At 52.4% G+C, this 18,468-nt stretch overlaps 7 protein-coding genes across 7 annotated transcripts; 3 read left to right on the forward strand and 4 right to left on the reverse strand.

The window, feature by feature from the left end:
- Positions 1-70: 70 nt before the first annotated feature.
- J4E79_004264 (uncharacterized protein) lies at positions 71-1,645 on the forward strand (the record flags this gene model as incomplete). Its single annotated transcript, XM_049353151.1, has 2 exons — positions 71-714; positions 778-1,645. The coding sequence occupies 2 exons, from the start codon at positions 71-73 to the stop codon at positions 1,643-1,645; spliced, it is 1,512 nt and encodes a 503-aa protein (XP_049212530.1).
- Positions 1,646-2,167: 522 nt separating this feature from the next.
- Positions 2,168-3,107, forward strand: J4E79_004265 (uncharacterized protein; the record flags this gene model as incomplete). The annotated part of the gene is made up of 2 exons (XM_049353152.1): positions 2,168-2,191; positions 2,250-3,107. 2 exons carry the CDS (start codon positions 2,168-2,170, stop codon positions 3,105-3,107), a joined length of 882 nt encoding a protein of 293 aa, XP_049212531.1.
- A 273-nt stretch (positions 3,108-3,380) lies between these two features.
- On the forward strand, positions 3,381-4,666 carry J4E79_004266 (uncharacterized protein; the record flags this gene model as incomplete). Its single annotated transcript, XM_049353153.1, has 2 exons — positions 3,381-3,420; positions 3,477-4,666. 2 exons carry the CDS (start codon positions 3,381-3,383, stop codon positions 4,664-4,666), a joined length of 1,230 nt encoding a protein of 409 aa, XP_049212532.1.
- A 3,824-nt stretch (positions 4,667-8,490) lies between these two features.
- SEY1 (Dynamin-like GTPase that mediates homotypic ER fusion) lies at positions 8,491-11,314 on the reverse strand (the record flags this gene model as incomplete). The annotated part of the gene is made up of 4 exons (XM_049353154.1): positions 8,491-8,792; positions 8,847-10,588; positions 10,637-11,077; positions 11,145-11,314. The coding sequence occupies 4 exons, from the start codon at positions 11,312-11,314 to the stop codon at positions 8,491-8,493; spliced, it is 2,655 nt and encodes an 884-aa protein (XP_049212533.1).
- A 569-nt stretch (positions 11,315-11,883) lies between these two features.
- J4E79_004268 (uncharacterized protein) lies at positions 11,884-12,567 on the reverse strand (the record flags this gene model as incomplete). The annotated part of the gene is made up of 1 exon (XM_049353155.1): positions 11,884-12,567. The coding sequence occupies one exon, from the start codon at positions 12,565-12,567 to the stop codon at positions 11,884-11,886; it is 684 nt and encodes a 227-aa protein (XP_049212534.1).
- A 637-nt stretch (positions 12,568-13,204) lies between these two features.
- On the reverse strand, positions 13,205-14,159 carry J4E79_004269 (uncharacterized protein; the record flags this gene model as incomplete). Its single annotated transcript, XM_049353156.1, has 4 exons — positions 13,205-13,353; positions 13,410-13,856; positions 13,916-14,067; positions 14,119-14,159. The coding sequence occupies 4 exons, from the start codon at positions 14,157-14,159 to the stop codon at positions 13,205-13,207; spliced, it is 789 nt and encodes a 262-aa protein (XP_049212535.1).
- Positions 14,160-15,626: 1,467 nt separating this feature from the next.
- Positions 15,627-18,153, reverse strand: J4E79_004270 (uncharacterized protein; the record flags this gene model as incomplete). Its single annotated transcript, XM_049353157.1, has 5 exons — positions 15,627-15,874; positions 15,925-16,204; positions 16,254-16,883; positions 16,936-17,805; positions 17,878-18,153. 5 exons carry the CDS (start codon positions 18,151-18,153, stop codon positions 15,627-15,629), a joined length of 2,304 nt encoding a protein of 767 aa, XP_049212536.1.
- Positions 18,154-18,468: the final 315 nt, after the last annotated feature.

Consider the following 18,468-nt stretch of genomic DNA (forward strand, 5'->3'; position numbering starts at 1 on the left):
TCAATCGCTCCTCCCCAAACAAGACAGATACCTGATGACGACACTGCCAACATCAACACCCACATCCACCATGGCGAGCGCGCAGACTACCGGTGCCGCCAGCTTCCTGAAACTACCAACTGAGCTGCTCGACCAGATCGCCAGCCTCCTCCCCCAATCGGCTCTTCGCGCACTCGCCCTGGCGTCAAAGAAGGCGAATGTCTCCGCCATCGACACCCTCTACAAGACCTACCTCAACCGCACTGCGCCCGCGAAAGCGCCCTTCCATCTCTTCCTCCGTACTGTATGCGAGCGACCCGACCTGGCGGCGAAGGTGAAGCGCGTCGATATCCGCGGATGGCGTTCGGAATATGAGGTTGCTACAGGAGCCGCATGGCGGGGTGTCACGGAAGTCAGGGACGTCGATCAAATTGAGAAGAGTGGCCCATCGTTCACGAGCACAGAGAAGAGCGTTCGAGATTCAGCTGCAGCGAGATTCAAGTTGTTCGTTGGGGCTGCAGTCAAGGCCGGTATAGTCTCGGAGCCTACATCGCTTTCAGTATCAGCGCTCAAGGCGAGCATTGTATGGTACACATCACTGAAGGAGGACGGCGACTTTCTACGCCTCCTGGGTCGGGGTGTAGAGGATGCGCAGCTTGTGCTGATCCTGGCTCTACTTCCCAACATGGAAGTCCTTCGTATCGATGGATTGAGCCCTTTTCCGCTCCTCGATTGGTAAGTGAACCTACTATGCGAAATGGTTTGAGACACATACTGACCTTTTGCACCAACATTTAGGCATCACTTCCTCTCACGTTCCAGCACAGCGCTTCAGAAGGTTTCGGCGCTACAGATCAACGGCTCGAACACGAGCGTGGAAGAGCCAGTCGTCAGGGACAGTTTACAGTTTCTCGACATTATACCAAACCTGCGGAAGATTTACCTTATTGCCATTGCCGCTGGTGGTCATAAATTCACGATCAAGGCGCTTCCGTCGACCAAACTCGAGGGAGTTGTCCTTCTCGGATGCGGAGTGAACATTCGCCTCTTGCGTAAGATTATGCTCGGCCAGAGTCTGGTCGTTATAGCCTATCGACCTGGTCCAGCTCAGATCGATGCAATCACAGGATCCGACATCGCTCTGCCAGACCTCTTCGCTTCATTCGCGCATTCTAAGCTCTCGCTGCAGTCGTTGATGCTTTTCCCTTCTAGCATCAAGTCTGAACAGAGCAACCTCAAGCACTTCGAGAATCTCAAAACATTGGAAATACCTCTTTTGGATGTCCTAAGCATCCCATACGACGAGCAAGAGCCCGAGACTATCCACGCTCTTCTCAAAGAGCAGCTTCCGGCTACCCTGAAGCACATCGGTCTACGATATATGACCAGCAATATTCAGACCAAGATAATTATAGAACAACTGGCTGTGTTGAAGATGCAAAACGTATTGCCGGACCTCGACAAAGCAACCTTCAATTTTATCAGCGCTGTGGCATCGTCGTTTGTCTCCACGGCGATGATCAATATCGGAGGTCCTACGGGAGGATTGGCTGCAGGTACGACGTGGGAATCTCTACCAGAGATGGAGAAGATGGTTCGGGAAGACTGTGGCAAGCTGTATGAAGACGCGGGCATCTGCATGGTGGTAGAACAGACGGACTACTAGAAAGGTGGCTGGACAGAGGCGCACATCAGGGAACTACCAGGAGGAGGATGGGAAACATAGAAAGGAGCCTACAGTTTCCAGCCCTCATGTTCTTAGGAAGATGGTGATGTGAGGATATTTCGGCATCTCGCCAGTACCGATTAGGGACTAGCCCACTTTACGTAGGGCTGTTCGCATCCCAGGTTTCCCATGACATCACTTCCATAGAATACCCTTCAAGATCCACCATTCCTGACCAACCCGTCGCGCGCTATTCACGGGACCACGGCATATCCTCCAAGAGAACTACTGATTCCGTGGCGCAGTGTGGCTCAGCAGGCACGTGGCGCTTTATTCGTTCGCCACGATGACGCGCACTCGACTGGAGCTCCCGTTCGCACGTAATGCCCTGGGTTATTAGCCCACCACCCCGCAGCTCACATTGCGACATCACCTGTTATACGTGATTCACATCAGAACTCTTTAACTCTACTCACATTCCTACGCATTCGGCACTCAGCTCTTTCACAGCGATCATACATCATGGCAGACTTCGCACCACCACCAGTATGTACATCGCAATCGCAACTGTGGTGTCGCATGGCATCGCTAACGGGATTCACAGGGCCCTCCCCCGCCAAAGGTACCTGAAGGCTGGAAGGCCGTCTGGAACCCACAATACAACGAGTGGTTCTACGTCAACACCTACACAAAGCAGTCGCAATGGGACAAGCCAACCGAGGCCGTCTATCCTCCCGGCGAAGCCCCGCCCGCCGGCGCGCCCCCCGGATATGCGCCTCCAGCAAGTGGCGCGGTAGGTGGATACCCCAGCGAGAAGGGAGGCTTTGGCAGCAACAACCCATACGCCAACACGAGCGAGGATGAGGCGCTTGCCAGGAGGCTACAGGAAGAAGAACAAGCGCGCGCCAACGGACACTCGAGCGACACACGCGGACATGCGAACGACTACTACCAGCAGCCTGGCCAGTCGCAACCACCACAATACGGCGGCTATGGTCAGCAGACCAGCTCGTACCCGCAGGAGCAACACCACGACTCGAGTACACAAGACAAGGGCAGCAAGGGCAAAGGGCTGCTAGGCAAGATACTTGGAAAGGCCACTGGCTCATCCCATTCATCGTCATCGCACGGTTACCCACCACAACAGCATGGCTACGGCCAGCCAGCATACGGTCACGCAGGTTACGGAGGCGGCTACGGAGGAGGAGGCTACGGTCGGCCCATGGGCGGCGGTATGCCTATGGGAGGTGGCATGGGTGGTGGCAGGCGTCCGGGAGGCGGCGGCATGGGAGGCATGGCCCTTGGAGCCGGAGGAGGTCTGCTGGCCGGTGGGCTGATCGGATCAGCAATGGCAGGAGACGGTGGTGACACTTACGTCGAGAATAACTACGGTGATGATGATATGGGTGGAGGAGATATGGGCGGTGGTGATGACATGGGCGACATGGGCGGCGACTTCTAAGGCGATGCAGTCTCATCCTAATAGTCTCACGATTTTCCTTACCTGTTTAGATACTAAGGTCGCCCTTCCTGTGCTCTGATAGCAGAATAATAACTTCATCTTAGTCAAGTACACTCCTCTAAGGTCGGTTCTGCGAACATTCGCGCACATGTGAACTATGACGTACCTCAGTGGTCGGTTTAAATCTGACCGAAAAGTGCAACACCAACAACGCCACTCTCGCAACTCAACAACACCTTCATGCTAAGAGCAACTTCGCGCCTAACAAACATCATGGCAGCCGAACAGCAGAAGCGTAACATTGTTATTATCGGTAAGAAATATCAACAGTCTCCTGTTTTCGATGACTTTTCTTACTAACAACATCAGGTGGCGGCATCATTGGCTCAACTACGGCGTATTTCCTTTCGCACCACCCAAACTTCAATAAAGAAAGAGACAGCATCACACTTTTAGAGGCCACCAAGATTGCTGGCGGTGCCTCAGGCAAAGCTGGTGGTCTTCTCGCATTGTGGGCATACCCCAACTGCATCGTTCCGTTAAGTTACAAACTTCATCAGGAGTTAGCCGAGAAGCATGGCGGCGCTGAGCGTTGGGGATACCGAGCCGTGCACTGTGGTCAGGTCGATACGTACGGTGTTCTAGCCAAGAACAAGGGTGGCAAAGACGGTGCGAACGGCAAGAGCAAAGATGACTCGGTCAGTCTACAAAAGCGCACGCAGAGAGCAATTGGATTACTACGCGCTGCCGGTGTACCGAAAGACCTCGATTGGGTAGCAGCGGATGGCATCAAGTCTTATGAAGAGATGGGCACGCCACTCACAACGGCGCAAGTGCACCCCTATCACTTCACCACAAGCATGGCGCAGCTCGCCGAAGAAGAGGGCGTCAAGATCGTATACGGCTCCGCCACCAACATCGAACAAGAATCCGGCGCCGTAAAATCCGTCTCCTACAAGAGCAAAGACTCAGGCGAAGAACACAACCTCCCCGCCGACACCGTCATCCTCACAGCCGGCCCCTGGACAAAGACAGTCTGGAAGCCATCACCCATCTCCGCCCTGCGCGCCCACAGCGTCACAATCCGCCCCTCACGCCCCGTCTCCGCCTACGCCCTCTTCACCTCAATAGACATGCCCCGCGGCAACAGCAAACGCGGAGAAACCGTAACACCAGAAATCTACGCGCGCCCCAACCAAGAAGTCTACGCCTGCGGCGAGGGAGACCACCTCGTCCCTCTACCCACATCTACGGATCTCGTGCAATGCGATGAGAGTAAGTGTCAGGAGATATTCGACCAGGTCTCTGCTATTTCAGAGGAGTTGAGGGATGGAGAGGTTACGGCGAGACAAGCGTGTTATTTGCCTAATGTCAGTAGGGGGAGTGGGCCGCTTATTGGCAAGACGAGTGTCAAGGGGCTTTTGATGGGTGCCGGGCATACTTGTTGGGGGATTCAGAATGGGCCGGCGACGGGGAAGTTGTTGAGTGAGTTTGTGTATGATGGCGATGTGAAGAGTGCGCAGATTGGGAGTCTGGATCCGAGGAAGTTTGGGGTTTAGATTGGGGGATGCTGGTTGAGCAATCGAGTATATGATGATCCTCAGTTGGCCTAGTCGCCATTGACCCGGGTGATGTCTTACTTTGGCGATGGGATCTATTGCGGGCATCGTTACTCCCTCACGTCTGTCAAGACCGCTCTTTTTGCCTAGGCATACACATCGGTCCCCATCGTCTGCGCGACATAGTGTTCTCTTCGTGAGACTTTTCGTAGCCGGTAGCGTTCACACTCAGTCCATGGCTCTTTCATCATAGTCTTCTGTGCACCAGCCCACACCATGCGTGTGAATCCTCTCATTTTTGAGTAGAAGGGTCAATTTAATATGTGAAAAGAAAACGAGTTCGTGTGCGAGATCAGATCTTTATAATCCCAGACCAGGGCTATCCACAGCAACAACATAGTAAGCCCGCGTTTGTATTTCTGGCAGCCGTCTCGCACATGCGTTGAATAACCGAGCTTTTTCAGATGCCAATCAGCATATGTTGATGCCAATACTGTTTTTGCAACTGCTCTCACAGGAGATCATGTCTTGGTTGATGTAGAGCTTAGATCGACTAGCGCTCTCTTTGAACCGAACGCCATACCTCGGAACAGATCTCTTTTTAGGACGACTGAAAAAACAGGAACAATCTCATGGCCGGTCATCTTGAGTCTTTTGGCGCTCTTAGTTTGGAGACACGAATGCGATACTGGGTACGGAGTGCGAGAGCGGATATTTTATAGATCCAGGAGTCTACTAGTCGAGCTGTAGATGGACACGAGTGGCTGGTAACAGTCATGCGATCTTTGAGATCTCCTTTTTGGTTCGCAATTGGCTGGTCAGAACATGAACTGAGCGGCTCAAATTTTCGGATCAAGATCGGTATGATTGGGTAGTCTGCACATGGTAATACTGGAAGTTCTTCCGACTACTCAGTCATGTTGAGCCTTCGTAGAACTTTTCCGAGTCGGAGCAAACACCATAGGTCGCGTGTTCGTGCTTTTGTGGTCTTCCGGGAGAGAGGGGTTGGATAAAGAGTAAGTCGAGAAACAGAATCACCAACTTTATAGTAACGCCGCAGCGCATACTCACACCCATGAGAAGCGGATACCACTGTTTTAGAGTGACTGAAAAACGTGGACTGGTATCGTTGTACTATGCTGAGTCGAAACCATGAGTGAGGGGGCATGGCTCTGATCAACCACGCGTTTGATGGAAAAGAGTTTGGAAAACAACATGAACGAGTTTATGTCGCTCCTGTACGGCAAGCAGGACATACGCCTTTTGCCTTTAGTTTTTCGGTCTGCACAAAGACAGTCATCAACCAGGCATCGCTCATTTTTGGAAAGAAGAATTCAGCGAAAGATGTTGTTGAATTAAAGGTACCAAAGCCTGGAGCCTTTATATAGAAGACCTCCAGCCCCGGATGCTGACCAAGCATTATAACGTAGAATGTAGGCAGAGCTTTTGTATTGAAACACGTGAAAGACTGTAGCTCGGCACAGCCCAGTGTTTTGGTAATATTTGTCCATCTCCAACAGCAGACATGCCTATCTTCTTTCGAGAATTTGTCTTTTCGTGCAAAGACCCCGTCGTAATTGGGTCATTTGATTCCACTGATACTGCAAATAGTTTGATTCGTTGCAAGATCATAAGTAGGCCGTCTTTTCGTTCTCGTCCTCTCGCCTCTCCATAGTCCCATTAGTCATTGGTTTTGGTGATGCTGTTCGGCCGGGGATTTATGAAGAAGAGATGTGCGAGATAAGGTGATGCGTAGTTCCATGGTATTCTACGTCTCGTCGTTTGAGATACCTTGGATATCAGGTCCAAGAGCGGAGAGACGCAGATCATAATAAGGGTGGCGGCCGTGGTTCGTACAATCATGTGTTTCCACTTGGCGTAGTTTGATCCGAACAGCGCCCGGAGTCTCATGCTCTGGGAAGTCATGTTACAGGCTTCGGATTCTTTTTGACGACGGCAAAGTCATGTGCCATCGAAGTACATCTTCTCGGTATTTTTACCGAAATCCCAGGGGAAAATCATGGATATGTGTTTCGTAGTTTTGGACTCGTCTTTCCTGCTCATGGCAGAGAGATCGCCTAGTTTGGAAATCGGGAAGAGATATTGTCGTTATCGCAGAGACGAGGGTACTGAGATTGAAGGTGACTTTATAGACATCGAGGGCACGAGCCAGCCAGAGACTACGTGCCGCTTTCGAAAACACCTGTTGGATCTTAGACATCCCGGGTAGATGTCGAAGTTGTTTTGTCAGTTAGTATTTCCGTGAGCCCGGAAGAAGGCAGAAGCAGACTTCTACGACATGCAGCAGACTTCTACGACATGCAGCAGACACTGCGTCGTTCCTGGACTGTTGCGTTGGCTAGCTGAAGAGACAACATATGATAGATGATGCTGATGGGTTGTCTTTTTGACACGCAAATCCAGACAGCGCAGAGCGAGCCATGAATGTAATTTCGAGATTTTTGAGTCCAGACAGCACCTCTCCATGACGATCTCCATCTACTCTTTTAAGTTGAAAAAGAGAGGATATATCGTTGCAAATCCGTCAAGAAAAGAGGTGTATTTATACTGATACCTGTTATCGTTCGAGTGCCTGATTTGCCGCAAAAGTCTCGTATCTTGAATCGGTGAATGCAATTGGTAACATTCCGCCCACATGGGTGTTGGGCCAAATCTTTTTGGTAGGTTTCGTGATTTGTGATACTCTTCGAATCGTTTTGTTTCGTCCGCCCGCTCGATTCCATCGGTCGCATATCGAACATGTTTTCGTGTTTGGCACAGGCGAGGCGAGGCGACAGCACCCATGTGGAGACATGGACTTGTATTTGGCCCGATGCGATAACATCGCGGCTCTGGAATGTTGAAAGGAACGGGACGACGCCACAATCATTGGTTGTTTTGCCATGCTTTTAGACAAACTCCATGGGTTGTGGAACATGTTGTTTTGGTTCCAAGCTTTCGTTTCAGCAAGGTGGACGGAGGAGTAATCAACCAACTCCAGCAATTGCGCAAAGCGTTTAAGTACTCGTTGCGCTATTCGGCGAGAGGAGGGTCATGGAGACCGTAGTATCGGTACTCGTCGCTCATGTCTCGATGCCTTGAATTTTTGAATCCGAACGCCAGCACATGGGGTCATTGTGTCGATGTTTAGTAGCTTCGGTATTTCCGACTTGAACGTATGTTTGGGGTGGTGCAGGCCAAAGTCGACATGTTAGCGGCGATGGTGTATTTAGGAAGATATGTCGCTCTCGCTGGAGAAGGGAAGGCCAAACACATATGTAGCCACAGGCAATATTTGAATAGTAGTGTCTTTGAGACCGAGCCCGAGAACATGAGACACTCGCAGCTGGATTTCTTTTGTGATGGAGAGTGCTCGGAAGATTGGGCAAGAGAAGCCATGAGACATTGTTGACATCGTTTTTGGAGAGAAAAAAACCAGCGATGGTCTCCAAGTCCACATACATCGCCATTGGCGATGTTTTGGTGATAAAAGATGAAAACTTTTAGAGAGTATGAGGACAAGAGAGCACGACCAGAAAGGTGGTTTATATACACCGGTAGCGCAGAGTTTGAACCGCGGAACCGCCTGTACTGCTGACGATCATCATCATCACCACCGCAGCATTCACATACCCAATCGCGCGCATCGACATGGAGCATTCGACTCATCTATCCAGTTTCGCACTTCGACAAAGCCGTCCCAACAACTAGGATTCTATCAACAGAATGCTCAAACGCACCTTATCAATGCCATACAATCCCTTTTTCGTATCCTACGCTATCCAGCATCTACCCAAACGAGCCAACTAGTCGCAACGACACACTCAAATATCGTCGAGGTCCTCCTCCTCGGCTCTGCTCTTCTTGCCATCGCCATTCAGCCTGTCCATCCTGACATCCTCGTGTCTCCTAGTCTCATTCATACCGCCGCTCATGGCCATGGCTTGGCGGCCAGTATCCGAGCTCTCGAGGAAAGCGCGAAGACGCTCCTTGCCGACTTCAAGACCTTGTGTGGAGGCGGCGTTGGCCATGCGTGCCATGGGGCCCCATAGGTTGAGGGTGTAGGTTACGTAGGCGCCGACGGCGAGGAGGATGAGGAAGATGAAGTATACTGGGTTGCGGAGGACTGAGAAAGGTCAGTATATAGGTAACGGAAAGCAGAGACGACTTTGAGACTTACCAGCTACGATTTCGTTCCAACCCAGCGCAAGGAGGAGACCGTAGAAGTACAACGGAACTTGCGTGATACCGCCAATCGCGCTACGCTTAGCTTCCACATACACACCATCTGCGGTCTTCTTGAAGCGGATCAGGAGATCGGCTTGCTTGGCGTCAGAGAGAATGGTCATCTCCTCTTCCAGGGTTTTGCCCTCTTCGTCGTCTAAGCCACCGATGGGTGTCAGATCGTCTTCATCCGCAGCGGTTGCTGAAGCGGGAGCTTCGCCGATCCATGCATCGAGCGGTGGAGGGCTTGATGTCTTCGCCAGCTTGAAACGGGCAAGGAGTGGGATAACGGTGATCGTCGACTCGCGGGCCTTGGTGTAGACGCCCTCAATGTCATCTGTAGGTCGCCATATTCTCGGGACGCCATGCTCGTCATAGCGGAACTTGTCTTCAAAGTTCTCTCTCAGCTTCAAGAGAATGTTGCCCTCCATGACTTCTTCGTCAATCTTCGCGCGGAGCACAGCCCACGACTTCCGCCGTAACCTCCACAGACCGACCTCAACTTCTTCGGGGCTAGCGTCGAAGCTGGATGCGCGGTCGGTGAATCGCTTCTCGGCGCTCGAAACAGTGTCGGTGAAGATAGTCCAGACACGGTCCCAGAGATCCTTCTCTGTTGGTGGTCGCTCGCCATGCTCGGGCGCGCCAGAACCGCCTCGACCGGATCCGAGCTTGTTGAATTCCAGACCGACAGACTCGTCTAGTCTTGATCGTACCCAGCGCTCAATTCGTGTGGCCAGACGCCTCATCTCCTCCTTTCGCAGACGGCCGGAGACGTCATCGAGGTCCTTCTTGTAAATCTTCAACTCGTTCTCGTGACTGCTCCAGGCCGCGCCTTCGATGGCCATGGCCTTCGCACCCTCTTCAAACTTGGCAAGTGCTTGCTTCTTCTCCGAATCGACAATCTGTGCGAAGTCGTATGTTCCCTTCTTCTGACCGCTCTTCACCGCCGCGCTGACGGCTTCGCTGAAGGACTCCACTCCAGACTTGTGAGCAGCCGTGAGTTGCTTCTGGAACAGTGCCTTCAACCGTGTATCCACTTTGCCCTCGAGTTCTGCCTGCTTCCGCTTGTAGACGCCCTTGTGGTATCGGCTCGCGTTCGTGTCGAAGTCTTTGAAGACCTTGGTTCGTGCAGCGCTCATCGCAGGACCGAGGTCGGCAATGACAGAAAGCTGGCCTGTCCGAGCATGCTCAGCTTGTTGGTCCTCCAGTGGTGTGATCTTCTCGTCGAAAGCAACCAGGACTTCCCTCGAGATCTCGTCACAGCGGAACTGTGCCAACAGCTCTTGCTGTGTAGGCAGATCCAAGTCCTTGTTGTTGACAATCTGATCCCATACACCCTCCGCGTATGCCGAGAAACCGTCTGCGGGAATCCGTCGGTGGTATTGGGGTAGGAAGATGGGTGCCGTCGCCTCGTCGATAAGTCCGCTCTTCCTCGGGTCATTGTACCCTTCCTTGAACCGCCTGCTAAGCTGTGTGACTGCCTCCTCAAACTTCTCTGGCTGTAGGATCTTGTGTGGGAGGGCAACGAAGGCGAAGTCGAAGTAGTCTTCTATCCGCGAGTTCTCGAGGCCATTGGGTTTTGAGATGGTCGACCATAGTTTGGAGAGGTCTTGTATTAAGGTGTTCTGTAGGTTCTTGAGGGGTGTCGTGCCGAGGTGGTCGCGGATGACGAAGAATAAGAGGGATCTGGGAGTGGATCTAGTAATCGTCAGCATGTGAGAACCCCAGAGCAGCCGATATACTTACTGGCTGTCTTTGACGAAAAGTTGTAAGTTGACTTCGAACACAGTCTTGAGCAGGCCCATGTTGGCACCCTGGTACAGTCCGACTTGGTGTTCCCAGATGTTGACGATGAGGACCTCGCTCGTGGCAAGCGCGAACAGGGCGCTCTTGCGCTCAAAGTCCTGGTCTTCGCCTCGCTCTCGACCATCTGTACCCTCAACATCCATAACGAGGATGTTCTCAGCCATATTGGAGCCGCCCTCCTCGCGCTTGTTCTTGCTCATCCAGATTCCCTTTGTTGTCTGGCGGCGCTCCTGCTCGGACATGACGCCGAACTGGGTGCCGAAGAGGTAGTTGAGCAGCGTCGACTTTCCGGTAGACTGCGAGCCAAAGACGGATATGAGGTGGTAGTTGAAGCCGGCGGGGATAACCTTCTCGATGTTGAGATATGTAGAGACGTTTGTGCTACATGGCGAGAACCCATTAGCCTACTGCCCCTCTGCCCAATTGCCTGCACGCGGAGAAGACATACTTGAACATCTTGTCCTCGTCGATGACCTGGATGCCATGTTCGTAGGCACTTTTGTCGACATTGTCGCCGACGCCGGCAAAGTGGGCGTTCATCATGAGCGAGGGGGACGTGTGGTGTTTGACGTTGCTGGGACGGCCCTGGCCATTCACTTTGAGGGAATCGTCGGCCATGATTGCTTGGTGTACAGTCCAGCCGAGAGCTGCACGTGGTGCGGGAAGAATAATGGCGTTGTTAGGGGTGAAAGCTGGCCGTTGATGTCACAGGCCGACCGCTTCTGGAGCGTCGACGCCCATTCGCCGCTGCACCCTGGCCCTGATCCTCGCTTAAGCCCAGGCGGTGGTTGCTGCCGTACAGATGACGGTCGCCTGCATCATGCCCTCTGTTTGTATACAGGCTTTGAGACACCCATTCCTGCTGCCTCTCTCACGTGCTGTTGCCCCGAGGACGGCGATCTGAACCATGGTTGAGCGCGGTAGTGGGGATGCACGTTGCGATCGTGGGCAGGAACAAATTATCACGTCTTGGCATCGCTTTCACGGTACTATCACTGGGTCGCTTGACAGGACGTTCCTGAAGATAAACGTGTCCTTAGAACAGGTGCCGATAAGCTACCGAAATCTGGGAGATCGCCGTAAGGATCGCTCTAGATGTCTTCGCTCAACAGCGCAGGCGTTCTAGTAACAAGAATAATTCAACCCCCACTACGCGTGCTATGACACCGCCAACACCATCTCTAGTCTCAGAATTCCCTATGTCCCTTACCACCACTAACCATATCCCCACTGATCTTGCTAATTTCCTCGCTGTTCTTGACCCAAGCCTTCGTCGCATCCTCCCACACCCCATCTCCAAATTTCTTCTTGCACCACTCCAGCACCTTCTCCGCCTCGTCTCTAATTCTCTTTTCAATGCCGTCCTCGTCATCCGTCCTTTCACTCTTCTTCTTGCCTCGGAACTCCTCAACAGCGTCGATCAGACTCTTAGGCTCCTCATCGCCATAGACAAATTCGATCAGAGAAGACGAGATGGAAGAGTTGCTGCCAACTTGCTTCGCGACTTCGGCATCCAATTTCTGACCATCTTCTTTGTGTTTGGGTTGATAGCCTTCACATGCGTCTGCGACGTCGCTTATCCAGGCTCTTGCGTTGTTGAAGTCGCCCTCCGCGCGGTGCAAAATACCGTGTAGTAGCATCCCCTCCACAGCTGGCGGAGCCTGCATGTGCCGCACTAGAAAGTGTGCAGATTCCAAGTCATGGTTGAGGATGTGTAGCAGTGCTTCGATGGTCGGGTGGACATGTAGGTCTGCGATTGTCGCCGTGAGTTGTGCATCCTGCGCTTTCTTGGGTGGATGGACGAGATTGGTGTTGGGTACGAGCTTCTGTGATATCGTTTCCAGCATCCGTGACACGTCTGATGGACTCATTTCTTCGTTTTGCTTATTAGAATCGAAGCTGCTGGTGTGAGTTGTACGCGAAAAGACGATTTCTCAATGCTGGCCAAGACGCGATGGTGAAAAGAAGATATTGTGATCTCGGTAGTAATCAAACTCAAAGATACCATCAGAGAAGAGAAAGTCTCACAACATGTATGCACCTGCTAGCTTCGTCGCGAAAGCATGTGACGTGCTTGATGCACCAACTTAGGAGCGCAGACGTCATGATGGACCCTGAGATTCATACGCCCGACACGTGCGGGGTGGGAGAGTTTACAAAAAGAAATTTGACATAGCTCTGACATGTAAACGCGTAATTAGACAGCATTATGGCGTAATGAAATGTTGTAGCATAAGGATGTGGTTTTCGTAGATGCGCTAAACTGCGCTCATATGTACATACAACGCATTAAAATCCAGCTGCCTGAACACAACCTAGTCGTACAGATATAACAGGTACAAGGTCAGGGTCGTAGAGTATTTTGCATCCAAACGCCGGGAAATGAGGACGAAGATGTTGGAAAGACAACGCGGAGTCCGTATCGAGCGCGAATCGAGAGGTTGAAGGTTGGGTCGGAGGTATTCGAGGTCGTGATAGGATAGTGTAGAACACCAACTCAATCCACGCCTAAGCCTTGTTCTTGTTCTGCTCTTCCTCCTTCTCGGCCTTCTTCTCCTTCTTGTTAGCAGCATCAGCATGCTGCTTAGCTTTGTGCTCCTTGTCCGCAGCAGCAGCCTTGCGCTCCTTCTCGCGTTGCTCCTCAGCCTCTACCATTTCTGTATCATCAAGTCAGCTAGCTATTCCCACATCCAACTTCACGACTTTGACATACCTCTCCACTGGTCCTCTCCAGCATATCTCTCGTGGTGAATCTTCTTCTCGATGACATGCTTATGCTCGGGATCGTTTGGGTCGATAACCCTAATTGTCTCCCATCTTCCCTGACCCTTGGCCGCGTCCGCACCTTCAATCGCAAAACTGCCTAGCAGCGCTGCCAGTGTGCCGCCCTGTGCGTACATACGCGCCTGCACTAGCTTTTGTGATCCGCTCAGGTATGGGTTGCGGTTGACCATGTGCCATGATCCAGCCATGGAGACGACCCAGAAACCAAAGAGAATCGGGTATCGGTTTTCGGTCGCCCAGGCTTTGGCGCGCTGGAGAGCGGTCTTGTTTTGTTCGTAGAGTGCCTCGCGCTCCTTCTCTCGCTCGACTTGGCGCTTCTTCTCGGGTGTGTGTTCGATGTCGTATGCTGCGGAGGCTCGGTCGGCGGCGATGACGGCTGTGAGGTAGCATTGTTAGCAACCGAACTCCGGGATTCTGCGATAGAGAGATACGTACCGATGAATGTTCCTGTTGAGGCCACAAGAAAGGCCCGGAAAGGAACTGTGAGCGCTCGGAAGGAGTGGTATCTTCTGCTCGCAGCCATAACGCCTGCAGCACCTATCGCCGTACCAATGGCACCACCTATCGAGCCGCCCTTGATTGTGGCACTTGAAGCTATCAGTACAAAGTTCCCATCGCCGTTAGATTGTAACACTCACTTGTAATGCGCTGCCTCCTCTTCTTTGGTAAGAACCTTCATCTTGTCTTAGATAGAAACTGCTCCGATTCGGAATTTGGGTGTATAATGGACGGCCGTGAGAATGTGGCGGCTGTCGAGAGTTATGCGTCAGGTATACGCTTAGTGTTGGGAGTTGGACGAGTATGTGTATGGAGTCTGAATGGGTATAATAAAATATGACGGCGCACGCGGCGACTTATTAAAAGATAACGCAATGCTCAAAACTCATGGTGACGTCGCCGAACTTCCGGCGCCGCTAGACCCACGTTGACATGTGCGGGCAGTGATGAGGTAAGGCCCTTTCGGCAGGCCCTGCCTAGCCCTACGTTCCTCCAGGGCTGGGCCGATTATCGTGCGCTGAGAGATCAGGTCACCGATGCATGATCGAGTGAGTATACCTTGAGGGGACTTCTTTTGCTGTTCGTTTCTTGCAGCTCTACGTTGGATGTAGGAACATTTAACTCGTTTTGGGATGCGCTCCCAGCGAACCATGACTCCCTCCTTAAGATGCTCTGCCTCGCAACAGTTCCATCAGAAATGCATCACCCATACGCATTCACTACCCTGACACCTACATGCAGGCAGCCGCTAAGTAAGGCTCTGTAAGCTTGTGAGCAATGCATCCCCGGTTTGTTCCTGCTCGGCAAGTTCTCGCGTGTCGCATGCTCTTCGGATTCTGTGCCGAAGCGGCATCTCTTAGTTGCCGCTCGCCGCTCGCACTGTTCAGACTCAGCAAATATGCGGCCAACCTTCCTTCTCGTCTACATGAGACTATGCGAGTTTCTGTGCTTCCTGATGAAAAACCTCGCAGTTTTCACCAACCCTGATTATCGTCTTCCCGGCATGTGCAAGCTCTTTCCCGGCCATGCCCGAGTTGCCACCGAAGCCCGTACAAACTCCAGGATTCACCGAGCGGCTCCGCACGTTGACATCCACGACAAGACGGGTAGCAACGTCTGTCTCTTATGTTCACTCATCAGTTCCCATCACTGTGGTAAAGTCACGAACTCTTCCCAACACATCAGAAGCAGTGATACATGCAATAGGCCATCTTGTTTCTTATTTCCACCGAAGAATACATACATCCGATGACAGCATTATCGTAACCGTATTACCTCGTGATTAGTCTGCTTCCGAAAGAAGGATAAGTATGTAGGTACAATCCAGTTCATTGTTCACCATATCGTCTTCTCCAGCTTTTGCCTCCATAATCCTACTAAGTATCTCAGGGCCGATGAAAGTGTTGGGATAAACAAGAAAGAACATGTCCGTGATAAGGCGTGTCCAGGAATCGATGCTTTTCCAACTGACTGTAGGAAATGCGTACTTTCGTTTTAAGCCAATGGTCTTCGACAATTTGTTCGACATTGATCTTAGCTTTTGGGCATATCCACGATACCTTCTTCGAGATCGAGCGAGCGGTGCACTGGCTGATAATACCCAACGATACGTATGTGGACAAAGACATGTACACGCGCAAATACGTCTTTAACGGAATGCGCCAAAACTGGGGCGCGGTGCGGGGTTGCCATAGCGGGGAAGCATGCCTGCCGGAGGTCCTGGGCGTGTCGCAAGGGCAGGGTTGCAGCAGAGCATGGCGACGCGAGAGCCGTACTTGGAACCGCGGAGAGAGACCATGTGCTTACGGATGTGGCCGCCAACGAGCTCGCGATGCTGGGTACCACTGTTGGTTAAGACATACTGGATAAGATAGTTGCCGAACTGATCACCAGCAACTTTGACAAGGTTAGCTATCGTCCACGGATCAAGGGTGCTCCAGACTTACTATCAATGAGAGGCATGCGTGGACGGTCGGGGCGAGCTTCGCATACGCGGTCCAGGTACCGGTCCAGGAACTCGTTGCCACCAATCTTCAGGCACTTCTCGATGACCTTGGAAGCATACTGGTCCATGCTGTACTCAGTACTGAAGCGAAGGATGTGATCGATAGCTCGGCTACGATCAGCGGGCGCACCATGCTCGCAAATATGCTGGATGCACCAGTTGCCGAATTGACCGTGGGCGATGACATCGATACTGGCGAGCACCTCGTTGATGCAGGGACGCTAATGCCAGTTAGTAGAAGCCGAAAGGATTGATAGCGCCTTCACGTACCTTGTCTTCCTCAAGGCAGTTCTCGAAGATGTTCTGTACGACCAGGCTGCCCGTCTCGCCCAAAGCAACTTCGTGCCACATGCCTCGTAAAGCTTCGTTGACGTAGCGCATGATCTGGGGAGGAGAGTCGCTCCAACGGAGCTCAAAGAGCTTCTGCCAGACGTGGCAAGCGTAACGGTGAATGACAGTCTCTGGGATACGACGAAGCAGTTCATGCACCATAGTTGCTTTATACTCTTCCGGGACGCAGTCGAAGGCCTTCTGGATGACATGGCAGCCAAATGCATCCATGCTCAAGGCTAGAGTATTGCCGCGAATGGCTTGGGCGATCGCGATGACTTGATCGTGCGTACCATGCTCAAAGCAACGCTGTACAAGAAAGTTGCCGAAGCGGTTGACCATCAATGCATAAGCTTGGGAGATGATCGCCTCCACAATCTCATACTTCTGTTCCGGTGTGCCTACTTTGAGCTTCTGCTGAAGGAAGATGGAAGCCTGCTGGTCGTTGTTGCAGATGATCTTATCGACGATGTACTTCCAGTTGCAGCTCATGTTTCGGTCCAACAGGCGACGATAGTTCATGGGTTCAACAGGGGGCACGTACTGTGAAGTACCCGCCTCACTCGGAGCCTATGTCTTGTCAGTAAAAGTAGGGGTTCTGCATGCAGTAGTGGCATCTTACCTGAGAGTTCCATGGAGACGGTCCCATGTCATTGGCCACGTTGAACTCGTTCGCATCTGGCGACAATCTGCTGGCCATTGTACCAATCGGAGCCGGGTGGCCTATCGGATACATGGGCGGCATAGCGTACTGATTGTAACTCGGATCGAAGGCCGAACTAGGGCGGCTAGGTGGATTACTCAGTCCATTTCCCATGCCCATGTTCATACCGTTGAAGTTGTTGTTCATGGGGTTAGGCATGCCATTACCCATACCGGCATTGAAGCCGTTGGACATCCCGCTGCTGCGGAAGCTCTGGTCGAGAGGGAAATGAGTGGGCTCGTTCAAGAAGCCATTGCGACGATAGCCTGACTGAGCGAGTTGTGGACGGGCCTGAGGCTGGGGCTGAGGCTGCACCTGGGGCTGGTATGAGTTGCCGAAGCTGTTGTTGCTGGTATAGGCTGGGCGAGCAGGCTCATTGCCCCAACCGTAGTTGCTCCGAGTGGAAGCATTGAATTTGTTCTGCAAGCTGGTGAGAGTCTGCTCAGTGACATCACCCGGGTAGCTATAATCAGCCTCTGACGATTGGCTCAGGTGCTCCATGGTCGACCGGGCCACATGATGGCTATGCATTTCCTGGTTGACGCGGTTGACTTCGTTGCGGGCCTCTTGTAGTTCTAGCTTAAGCTTTTGTAGCTCGCAAGCCTCGACGAGGATGATCGAGCCGTCCAACTCCGTCGATGGGGTAGATGCGAAGTCGTCGGTGGCCGGTGTGATGGGGATCGATCCGTTGGAGGAGCTATACGGGTCGTGCGGAGGGGAGCGTCCATTCAGGCGCTGCAAGAGCGAGTCCATGACGGCTGACTCCTCGTGAGCTCCCATCTTGGGCTTCTGGGTAGGTCAGCTTGGTCGATGTAAGAGGGCGCGACGGTGAGCCTGCTGCAAATGCTGGATTGTACTGACCTTATAGCCGTCGAATGAGTCGTGCTGCTGCAGCATAGGCGCTTGATTGCCCAGGGTAGAAGAACCGAGTGGTCGCTTCATGCCCTGTGTATTGCAAGTCAACGATGAGCCAAACGCACGTTGGAAGGCATATGGGTATTGGTGCAGGCTCATGCTGCCTACCGCCTGACCCAGGACCTCTGGCGAGGTATCAATCCTGAGATCGCCGGCCTTGGAGAATCGGTTGGGGCCCTTGCGGGGTGTGGGGGACCCGTCGGAAGTTATGTTGAAGCTCATAGTAGCGGAGCTTGGAAGAGTGGGTAGATGACTTAGATCCGAGAGGCTACCGACGTGTCCAGGCTATATGGTGAAGAGTGCGGTTCTGAAGGCGGCTGGAAACAAATCTGGGGTTATTGGGCAAATGGGCAGATAATATGCAGAACGGAGGCTCGGAGCAGCTCGTTTGGCGACGTAAATGGCCAATGTAGATGCAGAAGCGACGAGGAAACAGCTCAAATGTACATAAATCAGTAGGTCGCAGAGGGCGTTGTCGCAAGGAAAGGACGACAGTCGTGGGAAGAAGGAAGAGATCGAGAAGATGGTGAGTAAAGA

The sequence above is a fragment of the Alternaria viburni genome (genome assembly GCF_023758015.1).
Source record: "Alternaria viburni strain BMP 2772 chromosome Unknown scaffold_7, whole genome shotgun sequence".
Lineage (NCBI taxonomy): Eukaryota > Fungi > Ascomycota > Dothideomycetes > Pleosporales > Pleosporaceae > Alternaria > Alternaria viburni.